We start from the raw sequence: 18,252 nt of genomic DNA, 5'->3' as shown, positions 1-18,252 counted from the left end.
TTAGCAAATTCATATTCTGCAGGATAAAATTCAACTTACAGAAATCTGAATTTCAATAGTTAAAATTAAATGTAAGATGGATTCAAACTGCCCCTAATCAATGCTTTCTAGAAGTTTCTGAATTTCCAAAATGGTTCATGAAAAAATTGAATGATTCAGGTTTTAAAAAAAGTCTGCCTGGAGAGGTGCCTGGCCATGGTACGTTATAGCATACAGGATAACCAGAGGTGGAATCTTTATTTCACAGGTTTCAAGATACAGTACAAAACGAATCTGTACATCTCTCTATTAACAGGATTTGTTTACACAATTATATTACACTTCACCAGTTTATATTGAATTTAATTAAATACAAAATAAATTTACAAAAAGTCTACCATGGTGCTCTTTCCCATGCCAGCTTACGGTCTTTTAAAACGTCTCCTAAATATTGATAGTGGTTACACCTTGATCGTATCAGTATTATGATTTTTTTTTTAATCAAAGAGAATAGTGTCATCTTGTTATTCCAAACAGGAAAGCCGGTGCATGAGACGTGACTCCCTGCACACAACCGAGACATCCTTCTCACGCGCACATCAGGTTTTTACTTGTGCAAATAGTCACTTTAAAAATACAAATCATTTTTACTTGGAATATTTTCAATTCTCTTGAAATACCAAGTGGAAGGAGAGATGTAGCTTCTTTTCAAGGACTACTACACATTTAAAAATCAGGTAGTGCCTCTGACAATATGATATTCAGAAATTTTGTATTTTCATTTACATTTGAGAGCAATGACTAATGAAAAGTATTTTCGTGAAAATAGAAGTTTCTTCTGCTTTATTTCTTGCACAGTTGTAGTCATAATATTGTATAACATAATTAAATTCACTTTCAAAACAAACACTACCTGTTATTGGGACAAATGTAGCCCACGTTGCTCTTCTTGGTAGGTAAAGGGGCTATTTCTCTGAAGCACTTTTTGTTTTGAAATGTGCATGTGAAATGTTAGTCCAAACCTCTGAAAAAGGTTTTCTGCAGATGTAGCTAGACAATATAATACACATGCTACACACATGAAGAGCTGTGGTCTTCATTTATAGGCTTGCATGCATACTTCCAAACACTGGTTTGAAGAACAAACATGAGGAGCAAAGAAAGGGAGAAAAAAAAAGCTTATACAAAATACTTAAGTTTCCTGGAGGCAACAGCAGCTCCTTAATTAAATAAAGCAACAGATCATGGCCAGATCACCAGCAGAAGTTTCTACAACTTCCCAATGGTACAGAGATAAAATGGCTTAGCAGTAAAACTCTCACAAATTAACCTTATATGCACAAAATAACCTTATATGCAAAGGGTAACACATCCTCAACAGTATTAAGATTAATGACTCACAAGTTCATCTAAATGCTAAATAATAATGAATTCTGAAAAAAAGAAACCTTTTGGTTTAATTTTTCTGTGCCATTGGATATTAACCAAAAATAAGATAAGCCTTACCCAGAATACAGAAACAAAAGCTCCAAAAACAAAAAGGAAAAAAAAAACAAACCAAGTCCCAAACCCCAATGCTACCTTTGTTAACATAAAACAAAAAGCAAAACAGATAGTCTCAAGACTCTGGAACAGTTGACTAACCAAGAAACCAAATGCACAAGAGAATAGAAGCTAAGTAGAGTACTATTGTCATCACCTTGAAGGCAGGAAGACAGACTATAAAAGGGATCGGGAGAGAAGGGCTACCACGGAGAAATGAAGCCGTACTCTGCTAGCTCTAAATTCTAACATTAAAACTCCTGAATCCTGGAGTTAGTTTAATGTCACTGACATTAACTAGCTTTAGTTACTGTCATTTTATTCAAATGGATGCCATTTGATTAGGTAGGTATTGAGCATTATTTTAGGAGAAACACCAAACCCAGTTCCTATTTGCTTAGGTATCATGTCTCTTGTACAGAATGAAAAAGGGAACAAAGTATTTTGAGACAGTCTTTAAATGAAGCCATAGGAACGAAGTTATTTTAAATTTACCATTCAAATTTCCAGTAGCAAATGACCCAGGGTAAAACAGGAGGTGGACAAAAGCCAAGAAAAAGATCTATTTGGGAGATTAATAAAAAGGACATGGCTAGTGGTACACTACCGGGAAGTTATTGCCTGGAGAACAAGACCACGCTTTCCCACCTGCCTCTGGGTAGTGCACACTGCTTTAAGAAATGTTTTTTCAAAGTACTAACAGAGGGAAGTAAAGATAGAGATAAGAATGCTGCTAAAGGAAAAATTAGGTGGATGGTAGAAAAATACGGAAGTTTAGTTGTTCAAGTTTTAAATAAATTAAAACAGTTCCTTCGAAATGAAGCGTGGCTGCTACTGTGGATCATACTTATTTTGAAGGTTGGGGGAGAACAGGCAGGGGTGAAGACACCAACATACTGTACCGACTGTACTCAAATCTCTAATGTAAGAGATCAAACAAGTCTTAATATTTACATGAGCTGCCCAAAGCAACATGACACTTCTGAGGGTAAAATTTCTTACCTTTCAGATCTGCATTTGTACATATGGTTCTCGCTGTCATCACCTCTTCCTATTAGAAGCAATTATCTAGGAGGAAAGTTTGCTTACCAGGTTTCTCATAATACTCTAAACACCAAAAAAGCACACTACTTCACATTTAGAGCCTTCATGTTCATTACAGACTAATTCACTCTAGTTCTAAATACAATCTCTACTTCAAAAACCAAAGTCTTACAACTCTTCAAGTTTTCTGGCAGATAAGGGGTTATGGAAAAAGAGTATAAAGATTAATATAAACAGATGAGGTCAGCAGGCACAGAAAGCCTGCTCACACACTAAGAGAGCCTCAGACCAGATACAGGCTGGTGAACGCTGCCATCCGACAACAAAAAGGAATACAATTTGGTTGAAGTTTCAATTTTTTCATTTGTGGTATGTGACCTTCTCTGTTTTCTTTGTTGTTGCTGTCGTTGTTGTTTTCTGCAGTACTTAACCAGACAATTCTGAAGTGTAATAGCCTTGATTTTCCTGATGTTAACAGTGGGAGGGTGGTGAATACGAAAGCTAAGCAAGTGGTTGATCTTCTACTGTAACATCAAACTGCAGAAATAAAAGTCTCCCTGAACAGTACAAACAGGCTTTGGCTTTCCTCAACCACTGATTTTAATGCATCTCAGATTCTCTGAGTGTTAGTATTGTAATGGTAGTCACTGTATGCCATAGCTTGGCAACAGTATTTCATATTTTAAAAATTCAGGAGGGTGGTCTGTTCTTTTGCAATAAGAAATGCAAAGTAAAATAAATCCTGGTAACAAATGCTTCAACTTTTGGGAAAGTGTGTCTGTGATCCTGGTACCCCACTCAGAGTTCTTCAATATTGTTTTCTAATCTCTCCCCTTTAGTCCATCCTCTGGCTTCCAGATAAAGGCTCTGTATACTCAAAACAAGCAAGCAAATTACACTGAGTAATTTGGGGCAAGTTCACGTGTTAGCTCAAGAAGTCAGTTCACAATGTTTTCTATATATTCCATTCCAAGGAAATGAAGTTCACATAAAACTCTTTAACATGGCCTTTCAGTCTTTGAAGGAGAGAAGTATGGTATAAAGTATGACACTCACCAACAGTAAGAAACCTCCCAACCTTGCCTTTTAAAGTAATAAATATGCTGAATATGTATACTTGCATGTGGCCTGGTAAAAGTTCCTCGGTTATCGCAGTTCTGAAACACTTTGAAGACTTTTTTTTTTTTTTAACTTAAAAGGCAGTTCTATTTTCAGACTTTCAAACATGTTAAGGTTAAATCTGCAACTAACTGGGTTTTCCTTTTTACATCGATCAGTTTTTAGTGTCGACGCATGAGACCTTAAAGATGGTTGACAGAACTTATGCACATTGAAAGAATGACCAAAAGGACCCAAGAAAGATAGCTGGACACAGCAGACATTACCTTGAGTGTCTCACATGTTTCCAGGAAAAAAAAAGGGGGGGCAGGGGAGCCACTGAGAGTTGTTATTCCATACGGCACTGAAACGGACATTCAACTCAGTTTAGGTAAGAGTTACTTATCCCTGAAAATAAAGGCATCAGATTCTAAGCAGCTTTAGGAATTCAATGCTTCCTTGTGCCTCTTCCAGGAGGTGGCCACTGATCCAAAGTCCTAAATCAAATGCAAGTGTTCTTGGTAAACGATTTCCTTGTTTGTCACTGGTCAAGGCTGGCCGCCGTGGGTCACTGTGGTGGCTGCTGCTCGGGCGGCCCCTCCTGCTGTGGTGGTGCTGGCCGTGGCCCGGGAGGCCTGGGGACAGGCATGTCCTGGTGCTGCCTCTGCCTGTAAGCGATAACTGTCCCCAACAGCAATGCGATGATGGTCATGAGGTAAAGGTCCCACTCAGGTCCCAAAAGCTGGTCCATATCAAGCTGGGTGAACAGATCTCGAAGCTTAATGAGAAAAGTATAAAAATCATTATGATCATTAAAATATAATAGAAGGAGCTAGGAAAGTTACATCACAGATTAGAGATAAATACAGAATTTATTAAATCAATTGGTTTTAGTAACATTTTGCAATGTGTTCCAAAAAAAAGGGTTTTACTAAACTCAGAACTACCATATGACCCAGCAATTCCACTCCTGGGTATATATCCGAAAAAACAGAAACACTAATTCTAAAAGATACATGCACCCCAATGTTCATAGCAGCATTATTCATAATTGTCAAGATGTGGAAGCAACCTAAGTGTCCATCAACAGATGAATGGATAAAGAAGACGTGGTACATATATACACAATGGAACATTACTCAGCCATAATAAAGAATGAAATTTTGCCATCTGCAGCAAAATGGATGGACTCGGAGGGCATTATGTTAAGTGAAATAAGTCAGACAGAGAAAGACAAATAGTGTACGGTATCACTTATATGCAGAATCTAAAAAATACAACAAACTAGCGAATATAACAAAACAGAAGCAGGATCAGATATAGAGAACAAACTAGTGGTCATCAGTGGGGAGAGGGAAGAGGCGGAGGGGCAATATAGGGGTAGGAGACTAAGAGGTACAAACTATTAGGTATAAAATAAGCTACAAGGATATATCATACAACATGGGAATTATAGCCACTATTTTATAACTGTAAATGGAGTATAACCTATAAAAATTGTGAATCACTATATTGTACACCTGTAACTCTATATAGTATTGTATATCAACTATACTTCAATTAAAAAAATAAAACCCACCGGACTTTAACAAAGAATCCAATCTAATAAAATTAAGGATAAAACAAGACAAAAATATAAAGACAATGAGTTCAACTGAAAAAAAAATTTTTAAAAGCCTGAAACTCAAAATAATGTCTGAGGACCAGAGCTATGGTTCCTTTCCATCAGTAACCTAATGCACTGATTTCCAACCATTTTTCACAGGAAATATTTGAAACAAACACTGGGGACAATGGAGGATGAAGGGGGGGCGGAAATCAGTATCTTGGCACACCTCACCTATAACCTATTTCTAGTGTTGACACACTAGCTAAAAAGCTCTCTTCTAATGAAAGCAGGGCTATTTTACTACTTCTCTCATGTAACTGAAGATGACAGGAATTCAGAAATTTAATAGCTGAACAAATAATGCTTTTTAGTTAGGATTTAACTAAATATTTAACAACTGAAATTGAACTTAAAAGTTATTTTCTTCATCTATGATATTTTAATTGTTTTAATGTCACTTAAGTTATTCCTGGTATTTTCTGACTGATGCTTACCCACAAAGAAAGTAAATATGGGGCATAATCCTTTATGTTTAAATAAAATTACATTTAAAAGGTCCCCATAATATAATATTTGTAGGTACAGGTGCTAAAATTTTTCTGGAAAAAAAATTATAACAAACTATTAACTGTGTTCCCTGGGGTGGGACCCGCAATAGGAGACTTTGTTTTTCTGTATTTTTTGACTTTCTCACCATCAATAGTTATTACTCCTTTTTTTTTTTTTTTTAAGTTGGAATATCTAGGTGGTAGGATTACCGGGCATTTTATTGTCTTCTTGAAACTTCTGTACAAAACACAACAACTTAACATGGTGTATTACATGACCAAATCCTAGACTGTAATCAGTAGTTTATTAGTGATAAAAACTGAGAGACAAGAGTCTGAAATAGTCCTGAGAAAGAAAGAGCAGGCGGCCACACTGTTAGCTTTTCAGTTAAAGGAACAAGGATCCTTTGAGTTAACGGAGCGTACAGCATACCCTGGCTCACGCTATTGAACAATTATAAATTTGACATTACAAATGTATAAGCAATCAAGAGGACAGAGGCCAACATCTCCAGCCCTCTGGAGCCCTATACGTGGAGGACCTCAGTGCACGTGCTAGGGCTGCAAAAGGGAGGAGTTGTCGAATTTCTCTTTATAGATGCTGAAGCAGCATGGACTAAATTTACATCTGTGTAACAAAGAGGGAATGCCCCTTCCGGAATCTAGTGCTGAAATGGTGCATCAACTTGTTCTACAAGATATTAACAAAAGGTTGAAACATCATCCTTTTCTGGTCTGGCGTGAATTACAGTTAAATAGCCCTTCTTTCTGCATACATTTTAGGACTTTCAGAGTTAAATGCTGCACCAGTGAATCCATTAGGAGGAACGATAGGTACTGTAAACCAAACAGAAAACTGGAGAACCCAAGAGCACCAACATTGTGTTGGTAACTAGAGTTGGTAGTTTTGAAGAGAATGGGTAACCCACCCATCTCCTAGCAAAGTTCTAACATTAAGCATATTTAAATAATTCAAGGTATTTTTAGAAAATATAGTTTCAGTGGTATTTTTAACATGTTCCACTATCAGAAGAATCTGAAGTACAAGAGCCTGGACAGGTTCTCAGGTTCTACTTCTTTTCATGTCTTAAATTCTCTTTTTAAGGGGCTGGTCTGAGTCACTGCTAGGCAGTCATCTGATTTAATGTTTACTGGAATTAGTTAACTACTATTTCAAATTGCCATGGTTTAGTCTCAGTTTTCCCTAAACCAGGAAACATCTGCACCAATGAAAAATACTTTAGCACTGGGAACCACTGTCAAATGTTACCTGGGAACTGTTAAGTGCTTTGTGGCTATACTCATCCCTCACCTGATGAGGTCCCTTCATCTGGGAAGAAGGAAAGAGACCAGACACTTGCAGGTCCTTCCTCCCCTCCCCCAACTTTGCAAAAACGAAACTGTGGACTGAGAAGGTTACATCATTTGTATTCTAGTTAAAAGAGACATGGACCACTTACATTTGTTTCCCGTATGTACTGCAAGAAATAGACAATACCCAATTTGCAGAGTGCTAGGAAGACTGGTACTTGTGCATCTGGGCTGGCTTCCGCTGCCATGTCATAAAAACGTTTTGCAAGGTGAATATCCTATAATACGGGTAGTAAACCAAAGTTCATTTCTTGTTAAACTAAGTAAAAATAATTACTATTTATATATTAGGAAAGTTTATTTTACCTTTCAAGTTTCATTTTAAAATTTCCCTTACCTAAAAAAAAAACCCAAGCTTTAATTAGGTAAAATTTGTTTAATTATCTAACTGCTTAATTTTGAAAAACTTAGTTGAAAAATTTAAAAGTTAACTTGTGTTCCCCTGATCTGACATCCCACTTGCTGTGCAGATACGGTGGACACAGCTATATACCTATGCATAACACTGTTAACCTGGAGACTTCCAGGGGTGACCTGTAAGTCTCAAGTTAATATTTTCCTACTTATAACCAGTCAGTGTAAGCAATTCCTGGTTTCAGTCTGCAACAGTGATCTTCAAACTGGGGTAGACATACTCAAAGTTTTCCAAGGGGTGCATGCATGGACAGCGATAAGGGACTTGCATTCTGTGTTTTCCTGTCTTAGATGTATTTCTATAAAGGGCAAAACAAGTCATTACTAATTTTGGCCCAGGTTGGAGTGCTCTGCATTTAGATAAGTGGTAGAATGGGATGGTGGGAGGTGCAAAATTCTCATTTAACAACCTCACTTCTCCCATCCCCTGACTACTGTCAAAGAATACCAAACTCATAGGTAAGAATTCCATGAGACATGGGAAAGAAAGACTAAACATTAAGACTGACTTTTTCTACATATTTAAATATAAGCAGTTACTTTCAGCTGTTCTCCATACTTGTCCCTAAGGTGAATCCTTTTAGTTAAAAAGAAGAGCACCTTCAAATAAAAGTAACAGCATGGTCAGTGTCTTTGACTTTTTAAAAAATGTAACAAATTTTATTTGTAGTAATATTTCAGAAGACTGCCCTGCATCTCTCTCATCCTCGAGCACACACACATATTGATATCTACACTGTTATATTTAGGATATTAAGCCAAAGAGAGATTCATGAAAACGGAAAAGTATATTTTTCAAGATTCATGATAACGGAAAAGTATATTTTTCAAGATCATGCATCAAACTTTATGTGATCTGCAGACTCTGTGTGGATGATTCAATAGGGTAATTAAATCTTATCTATCAATCAAATCCTGAATTATTTATTCCAATTATAACCAATCCTCATCTTGTTTAATACTTAATATTTTTCTATCTATACTGGATGCTGGACTGATTAGCTTTTAGAGTATGAGTATCTCTTTTATTTAAAAAAACAGAAAACATAAGAAAAGGTGATCATAATGTCTTATAAAAACGAATGAAATTATTCTGATTTTTATACATGATTAATTATTCTTAAAAGCTGAATCCCAGGGTTCCCTCCCCTAATGCTAATCAAAGGAATTCTATCCCTTTTATCATAGTCTTTATTCATAAGAATTTGTATAAGCTTTACATTACAAATTAAATTATGAGAAAAGCACACTGATTAATTTTCTTGTTTTCTTGTCTTACAGCCTATTATAAAAACAGACTGTTATATTACTTTAATTCTGATTGTCTTTAGCAAATTATTACTAAGCGTATAAAAACCATAACTTACGGGTAATCTTTACATTAGGCATCAAACCCATATTACTTTTATTTGAATTAACAAAGTCAGACTTTCTGATAGAAACTAAGTCTGATTTGGCTGACTGATCTGACAATGCAGGGAGGCTTCAACAACTATGTTACATGGCAGAGATTGTCCATGAACTGAACGCACTCAGCCTGCAGCTCCAGATTCTTGATAAAACTATATTCAAGTATCTTATATTAATATAAATGTAAAATATCAAAACTTACATATTGGAATTAAAATACTCAAGTGTAATAAAATAAAAAAGCACTTTGACAAAAAACAGTGCATTAACAAAATGAAATGAACAACCTTCTAGATTTAAAAGCACATAAGGTCACAAAGTGTCTCTAAGTGACTGAATGAGCAAGGAGTATCATTAGCTATTGATAAGCCTTGGGAAAGCCTTTTAGACATCACTCCCAGAAACTGAGAAAGTATGAGTCCAGTGATCAGGGAACACCTCCTTTTGCAAGTCTCTAGTTTCCAAATCTTTGCTTTCAACAGAACTGAACAGAGGCTTAACCAAGTTATCAAGTGACAGATCATTAGAAATAATTTTAATGACAGATCAGTCTGATTTTTGGCATATGTTATGGACTAAATGTTTGTGTATCCCCAAAATTCATATGTGAAACCCTACTCCCTAATGTGATGGTATGAGGAAGTGAGGCCTTTGAGAGGTAATTAGGACTGGATGAGGTCATAAGGGTAGAGCGCTCATGAACGGAATTAGTGTCCTTATCAGAATCCCTAAAGAGCTTGCTGCTTCTCTCTCGCTCTTTCCTCTTGAGAGGACACAGAGAGAAGAGGGCCTTTACCAGACACCAAATCTGCTGGCACCTTGATCTTCAACTTCCCGGTCTCCAGAACTGTGAGAAATAAATGCCTGTCGTTCAAGCCACTGCGCTATAGTATTGTCACTGCAGCCCAAACTACCACGACAGCATACAACTCTAAAGCAGTTTAAAGAATTAAGTGACCTTACTATAATAAAATTGTTCCCATTCCCATATACTTATTTATGTGAACAAGGTTCCAGTCATATATTTATAAAATGAAAACAAGAATTAATGGTAAACCTGTTCCATGATACTTAGGCTAATTTTTAAAAATGCTCTATTTATCTCATTAAAAGATACATTTTCAATAATTACCACAAAAAGTAAAATTTTATCAAATTTATAATATCATGAAGTTGATGAGAACAATAGTATATTAATAACTGGCCAACTATGGCTAATAATATCTCGAGAATTTTTCTTAATACTTAAGAGCCTATAATCACAGGAAATAAAATTCAAATTTGAATTTATACATTTTTTTGTTTCAGATAAGCATGATCAGTGATCAGTACATTACACTGGTATACAATTCTGTGGGAATAATGGACTAAAATATAAATTCAGGGAGAAAAGGAAAAGATACTATTTTCATTTAACGAATTTGCTGTGTATTTTTAAAAAATTAATAATGGGGTTATCAAATTATTTTGGTACTTAAAGTAATTTAGTCATTTTATTTATAAAAATGTTAGTGTTTAAAATAGCTAGGACTTAGACCCTTTGAAACTTATGGTGAGATATTTTAAATGTCAAATTAAAAATGTGCAAGAGGATACACAGTTTTTCAAAATTATTTTAAGGGTACACAGGCAAAAACTTAAGACCGTGGGTCTAAAGAATGTTAGACTTCATTAGGAAGGTAAAAGAATGAATATATTAAATTCATTTCAAAATAATCTAGAAATGATAGAATTTGGCTATTGATGGACAGTTTCTCAAACAGCAGTTATCAACAGAGGCAGCACTGCTTTTCCATTTTCATGAATCTATCTTTGGCTTAATATCCTAAATATAACAGTGTAGATATCAATATGTGTGTGTGCTCGAGGATGAGAGAGATGAAGGGCAGTCTTCTGAAATATTACAAAACTGTCTCTTAAGTTAGCACCTAAAATCTGAGCACATTCTAAAGCAAACCTATTTCCTATAAAAATGAAGATGTTTCCCCCCAAATCACAATTACATTATCCATACATTTGTTTCAAAGTCACACTCACCTGTTTAATGCCTAGTCCTTTCTCATGCATATATCCCAGGTTAAACATAGCTTGTGCACTGTGCTGCTGCTCAGATGCTAGGCGATAATGAATAAACGCCGTCTCATAATCTACGTCAGTGCCAAATCCATAGAAATGGTAGTCTCCAAGCTTAATTCTAGCCACAGTATAGCCTGAAACAAAAGGTAAATGCAAAACCGCCAATAAATAAGGTGTGTTGAAAACAGACCAAACCCTTATTTCTCCTCCTGCTAACATGTTTATATAAAATAAATGTTAATTTGTAACAGACGAACTTTGTAACAAATTCTTCAGCCAACATAGAAATTCGGTAAAAATTTAACTAGAAGGGTTGCTTTTCTGAAGAAGGCTTTTGTAATAGTCAGGGAGAGGTAAAACAAAGTGGGTGTAATCTCTATTTCACTAATAATACTCCTCAGATGATCAATCACTCTACTCTGTCATTTAACATTTTAAAATAATTCAACTGGGGACTTCCCTGGTGGCGCAGTGATTAGGAGTCCGCCTGCCGGTGCAGGGGACATGGGTTTGATCCCTGGTCCAGGAAGATCCCACATGCCGCAGAGCAACTAAGCCCGTGCGCCACAACTACTGAAGCCTGCATGCCTAGAGCCCACGAACCACAAGAGAAGCCACCCAATGAGAAGCCCGTGCACGGCAAAGATGAGAAGCCCCTGCTCACAGCAACTAGAGAAAGCCCACACGCAGTAACAAAGACCCAAGGCAGCCAAAAATAAATAAATAAAATAAATAAATTTATTTAAAAAATAATAAAATAAAATAATTCAACTGGACCATTGTTTAGGCTTGGAGAAAGGGACAGGCAGACGATGTTGATAGTAGTATGTGTGAGAAAGAACTATTCAAATAAAAAGGAGTGGGGAAAGGCTGAAATCTTAGGTTTTACACCTATAGTCTATTACACATTCTATTCAGTTCTCATTTAATACAACATACTAGCCTCCAACTAAAAACCAAAGAGTAAAGCATAGTATGATATAAAGGTCCAGTACGATAGAAACCTTGCAGTTCAACTTAGAAACGCTGGGACTGGAACTTCCATTTTAAGAATGAATACCAATCATGAAAGCAAACAAGTTAAGCTATAGTTAGTATCTCTGCTTAATTTTAAAGTGGTGAATGACATGATTTAATCTTTATGTGAGATTAAAAACAAACAAAAAACAATAAAGAAAGGTCCCTGGGTAAAATTCTTATCCTAGAATTAACCAACCACTCACCTTGTGAGGCGGCCCGGTTCCAGTGTAGCAAAGCTCTGGGATAAGTTTCATTCTCACCTACGATGGTTGCTTCTCCTACAAGGAAAGTTGAAATACAAATCAGGTGTTTAAGGAAAGGCCCTAGACTTTTAGGCTTTATCTGCAAACCAGGGTGGATACATGGAGCATAATTTAAATAAGTACTGGGATATAACAAATATTAAATGAAAAAACTATTGAAATTAAACAAGTATGGGAATAAAATACTGAGTTCAAAGGAATCATTGCATTCAGGGCAACACTACTTCCTGAGACATATTTTCACCACAGAACTAATAACGAGATTACTGAAACACTAGAGATCTACATACCACTGGAAAAGCAATGTTTCTGCATCTGCTGTAGTTTGAAAAATGTATTTACTGAAAGCAGTTAATTTTATGATGGACGTCAAATCCATTTCTATTGTCAACTGTATAAAACTAACTTTGATGGCTTAGAGATCTGAGGTAAAATAACTTGAGCATGTGTGCTGTTATGTTCTAGTTATAATAATAGAGGAGTATCTTTGTGGCTTTCCTTTTTAAACAGGTTAACCCAAGGCAGGACTAAAATGAACCTTACTCTGATCGAGAATGAAGGCTGCATTGCTTTGTGCCACTTCATAGCCTTGCTCCGCCAGCAGGAGGTACTGGATCACTGCGGCATTGTAGTCACCATCTTTATAGCTGTTATAGGCAGTCATGAGCCTCTCAGACCACCGGCCCCGTTCACATACATTCTTAAACAACTAAAAAAACAGGAAAAAATAATCAATACAAAATTAAGAAAGATATGTTGGAAAATCATTTTTGCACTTTGGCTATAAGCAATTGTTAAGCTTGCTCTCTCAATCAATCTCTGGCAGTTTTACTAAGTATATATATAAAAGTCTGGGATATTTATTTGAAGCTTTCACCTAGTCTTTAGAACAGGTTTATAAAAATAACAGCAAACAATTACATACCATTTACTCTGGCCAGGCACTATCCTAGTGATTTATGTATAGTATGTATATTGACTCACTTACTCCTCCCATGAGGGACCACTCTCTTATGAGGTAAGTCCTAGTAACAAACAGCTTCATTTTACAAGCGAGGAAACTGAAGCATAGAGTGGTTTAGAAACTTTGCTAAGCGTTTCACAATGTCCTTCTAAAGTGCCAATTACGAGAAAGCTAACAACGTTCACTTAACATACACTTTTTGATGCTGACCATGTCTCAGATACTGTCTTAGGTGTTAGAGAGACTGTAGACAATAATATCTGCCCTTATAAATGCTGATTCCAGGAGGGAGAGACAAATGGAATAAGTGTGATTCTAACACACAGACCCTCAGAGCCTTCTTTCAGTATACCAGTGCTAGTTGGCTAAGTCTGTTTCTACTCTAGAAGAAATCATGCAAAGAAAACCAGAATTAAAACAGTAGGATTGGGGGTGGGGCAGGAGGGAGGTCCAAGAGGAAGGGGATATATGTATACATATAGCTGATTCACTGTTATACAGCGGAAACTAACACAACATTGTAAAGCGATTATACTCCAATAAAAAAATAAAACAGCAGACTTTCCTACGGGGCAAATTAATTTCCTACATACAGGTTGGTAGAAAAGCCCTTACCTCCACTGCGGTGTGACATGATCGCATTACACCTGTGCCGCTGGCATGCATCTGAGCTAGGTTATAGAAAGCCAAGATATGGCCTCCCTGAGAAGCTAAATTAAAATACTTCAAGGCCTGTTTATAATCCCTCTTGACTCCAATGCCATCTGTAAGGAAAATTACACGAGAGGTTAGGAATAGTCTTAAATAAGATTTAGCTGAAGCGTCAGAGAAGCCTTACATAGGAATAAAACTAAATGAAATTCAGAATTCTTACTCTGGAAAGATGTGAATCTTATTAATATAGATTTGTACATCAATACAGATTAATATACTCTACAATGAAACACAAGATGCACACATCATTGTATTGGGAGAACATTAATCAGCTAGAAATTCGATAGCTCTCACTTCCATATCATAGTGGCATCTAGAGGAAAATAGGTAATTTAGATTTGGTGTGTCCATCATTAATTCCAACGTTACTTACTATAGTACATGGAGCCAAGCTGTAGCTGCCCATCCACCCAGCCTTGTTCAGCAGCTTTCTGGAAATACTTCAGTGCCAGATCATAATTCTGTAGAAAAAGAGGTCATATGATCACATGGTAAGAAAGTTCAAATGGCTGATATACTCAGAAGTCAGGAGATTCATTCATAAAAAGAATTAACAAGGCATACAGAAAATATTCTTAAAATCATTAAAAGGATGACCTTCTAATTTTTTATAATACAAAGACGGTAATATTTTTTAAGTCATCAGGGATTAACATTTAGGACTGTTAAAAAAAGCAAATATACTCTTTTGTGAAACAATTTGCATGTCTGCTCTCAGAAAGCATAAACAACACTAGTAGAACAGCCGGCCAGAAATTAAGAAACAGTCATCGTATCTTTTCGATTAACCAACTAACCCTTTTAAACCTCAATATTTCTAATATTAAATAAGAAAAATTCTCTCCTTATTTGTTCTTTCCTGGGTAGCTTATCAAACATTATATGATTATTATATTTCAAATATCAGACATATCCCCAAAGAAAAATTAAAACAAAGGTCACTACTGGATTTCAGTACCCTAAAATGACTAGAAGGAATAAAAATGAGACCACATTACTGTCTTTTGTGCTAGAATACGTACAGATTAGAATTCTATACCTAGCTCTTAGTTTCGGGCCCAAATTAAAAGAACGTATTGCTTGGAGAGACCACACAGAGATGAGGATCCAGGAGCATCCAACGTGAGCAAGTAGCACAGAAGAATGAAGAGCAATGGCCCAGGAAAACCAAGACAGCCCCCGGGAACAAAGAGTTCAAGTAAGGTAGAACCAAAAAACGTCCTGTGGGGCTGACACTGAGGAGGTTACTGGTGAGCTATGTAGAGCAGTTACATGAGGTAAAAGCCTGACTGTTGAGAGCTGAAGAGTGAATGGTAGCAGCTCACACAGTTCATTCTCTGGGGAAACGTGGCTTTGCAGGAAAGGGCTGGAGAGAAGAGAGGTGGTAGCTAGAAGGGCAAGGGGTAGAACAGAAAGCTTTTCTCCCTCTACATGGGAGGACTTAAGAATTTTCTTAGGCTTGGGTGAAGAAATAGCAGGGAGATATTTAAGTCTGGGAGAGATGGCAGAGTAGGTGGGGTAGAGAGCATAGATGGAACAATGAGAAACAGCTTCATACCTTAAGGAGAAGGTGCCAGAGACACAGCTATTCTAAGAAGGCAGCTGCTATGGTGGGATGGGGTAAGGGGTGGTAGGGAACCAAACTCAGAGTTTCAGCTTTGCTTATAATGAAACGGCCTCACCTGGGCTGACTGGGAGCTAGTTAAGGAATACTTCCCTATCTCACCAGCTGACGGCTCATTAAAGTCAGACGTCAGATTGAAGACTTACAACTTGAACTCCTCTCCCGTAGAGGTAAGCCATTCCAAGCCCACTCTGTCCAACTGGGTTGCCCTGCCAATCAGAGACAAAGTGAAAGATTCATTACAAAATAGGCAAGAATAAATGACTGCAAAAGAAATAATTTACAAGCATATTCAAAACATGTTGTAGTACTTTTCAATTTAAAACTAAATTTTCTCCTTCCCATCAGACTAAACATGATACTGAGTTTTAGAGATTTGACTTTCAGTAATTGCTGAAAAAGAGTAAATAGTAAATTCACTTACAATTAACTTTTGGTGACTTACCTTATGACTATCTGTTTCATGAATTTATGATATAAAACATGACATGTATTTAATCTTTTCAAAATTAAAAGTAGGTCATTGTTTTTCTTTTTGGTAGTTTTTCACTGGTAACTTCCCACCCCAATAAAGAAGATGCTGCCATGGGGCAGAATCAACGAATTAATATTGGGATCAGGTGGCAAGGATATGCTTAAGACTGTTGGAATGTTGTGGAGCAAAGACAATCATTGTTTTGAGACCGAAAAGAGAAAAATCTAGTATTCACCTAAACTCAGAAGGACAGAGCCATCTTTAAAAAAAGTGTCACAGTGCCCCTTTGGGAAACACTCCACTGACATTTGGGACTACAGTAACATGTACTAGTTGACAAAGAGGTCAGTGTACACACTGGAGCCAGAGGATCTTAAATATTCATAGGAAGCTTTCTCTGGGCCAAAGAAAGCCTAACTTATGTATCATGGTTATCAAAACTACCCAGTCATGTAAGCTTTAAACCTCAAGTTGCAACACAAATAGGATAAATTATATAACACCCAATTCCATTACTAAAATCATTATTTCCCTGATCAGGAAACTTCTCAATGAAATTGAAACAGAGAATTAATATTCAATAATCCAGTCCCTAAAAAAAATACATACTGCTTTTCACCGAGTAGGTTTTTTCTAGCCAATTCATCCATATGAATCATACTTACATAAGCACTTCCAATAATGCATGAAGTCGATTATGACTAACCCCCTTAACACAATAAACTTTCTTATGAAAATAATAGTAATATGGTACACATTTCAATATACTGAGTCATGAAGTCTTACCATGTCAGCAGCTTTTTTAAAGTAGTGAAGAGCTGTCTCATTACTCTGAGGTACAATATCACTTCCCTCTGAATACATCTGAAAAACAGACCCCAATTTCAATATGAGCTGTAACCTTCTCTCCAATTACATTCTTCTCCTATCTCAGCTCATTCTGGGTTTTGTTAGATTTCATGGAATCTTTCAAAAAAGTTTAAAATTCCCCACAAGATATTTTAGAATTAAAAGCAAAACCTTAAAAGTAGACATTTTTTATATATTCTATGTCATGTCAAATTAATGACTTATCTATAAACATGAATATATAAAATCAGTTCACTGATCAAACTCAAAAGAAGAAATCTTTTTTATTAACTACAGTTATTTTATTTTATTTTTGAAACATCTTTATTGGAGTATAATTGCACTACAATGTTGTGTTAGTTTCTGCTGTATGACAAAGTGAATCAGCTATATGTATACATATATCCCCATATTCCTCCCTCTTGCGTCTCCCTCGCTCCCACCCTCCCTATCCCACCCCTGTAGGTGGTCACAAAGTACTGAGCTAATCCCTGTGCTATGCAGCTGCTTCCCACTAGCTATTTTACATCTGGTAGTGTATATATGTCCATGCCACTCTCTCACTTCGTCCCAGCTTACCCTTCCCCCTCCCCATGTCTTCAAGTCCATTCTCTACGTCTGCATCTTTATTCCTGTCCTGCCCCTAGGTTCATCAGAACCATTTTTGTTTTCTTAGATTCCATATACATGTGTTAGCATACGGTATTTGTTTTTCTCTTTCTGACTCACTTCACTCTGTATGACAGACTCTAGGTCCATCCACCTCGCTACAAATAACTCAATTTCATTTCTTTTTATGGCTGAGTAATATTCCATTGCATATATGTGCTACATCTTCTTTATCCATTCATCTGTCGACGGACACTTAGGTTGCTTCCACGTCCTGGCTATTGTAAACAGCACTGCAATGAACATTGTGGTACATGTCTCTTTTTGAATTATGGTTTTCTCAGGGTATATGCCCAGTAATGGGATTGCTGGCTCATATGGTAGTTCTATTTTTAATTTTTTAAGGAACCTCCATACTGTTCTTCATAGTGGCTGTATCAATTTACATTCCCACCAACAGTTCAAAAGAGTTCCCTTTACTCCATACCCTCTCCAGCATTTATTGTTTGTAGATTTTTTGACGATGGCCATTCTGACTGGTGTGAGGTGATACCTCATTGTAGTTCTGATTTGCATTTCTCTAACGATTAGTGATGTTGAGCATCCTTTCATGTGTCAAAAGAAGAAATCTTAAACCCTGAGA

At 36.5% G+C, this 18,252-nt stretch overlaps 1 protein-coding gene across 1 annotated transcript in view; it reads right to left on the bottom strand.

Annotated features, from left to right (window-relative positions):
- Window positions 1-228: 228 nt before the first annotated feature.
- The window catches only part of SEL1L (SEL1L adaptor subunit of SYVN1 ubiquitin ligase), a 56,684-nt gene continuing 38,660 nt past the window's right edge, over window positions 229-18,252 (bottom strand). Inside the window, exons 13-21 of the mRNA XM_082647425.1 lie at window positions 16,938-17,015; window positions 15,823-15,885; window positions 14,426-14,513; window positions 13,954-14,102; window positions 12,918-13,083; window positions 12,315-12,389; window positions 11,053-11,225; window positions 7,281-7,409; window positions 229-4,441 (exon numbers count right to left, since the gene is read on the bottom strand). Coding sequence (XP_082503551.1) covers window positions 4,232-4,441; window positions 7,281-7,409; window positions 11,053-11,225; window positions 12,315-12,389; window positions 12,918-13,083; window positions 13,954-14,102; window positions 14,426-14,513; window positions 15,823-15,885; window positions 16,938-17,015 — 1,131 coding nt within the window. The 3' untranslated portion in view covers window positions 229-4,231. The remainder of the gene's footprint in view (window positions 4,442-7,280; window positions 7,410-11,052; window positions 11,226-12,314; window positions 12,390-12,917; window positions 13,084-13,953; window positions 14,103-14,425; window positions 14,514-15,822; window positions 15,886-16,937; window positions 17,016-18,252) is intronic.

The sequence above is a fragment of the Grampus griseus genome (assembly GCF_964374135.1).
Source record: "Grampus griseus genome assembly, chromosome: 2".
Taxonomy (NCBI): Eukaryota; Metazoa; Chordata; class Mammalia; order Artiodactyla; family Delphinidae; genus Grampus; species Grampus griseus.
Note: the sequence above shows the minus strand (reverse complement) of the source record. Positions and strands in the feature narration are given on the sequence as shown.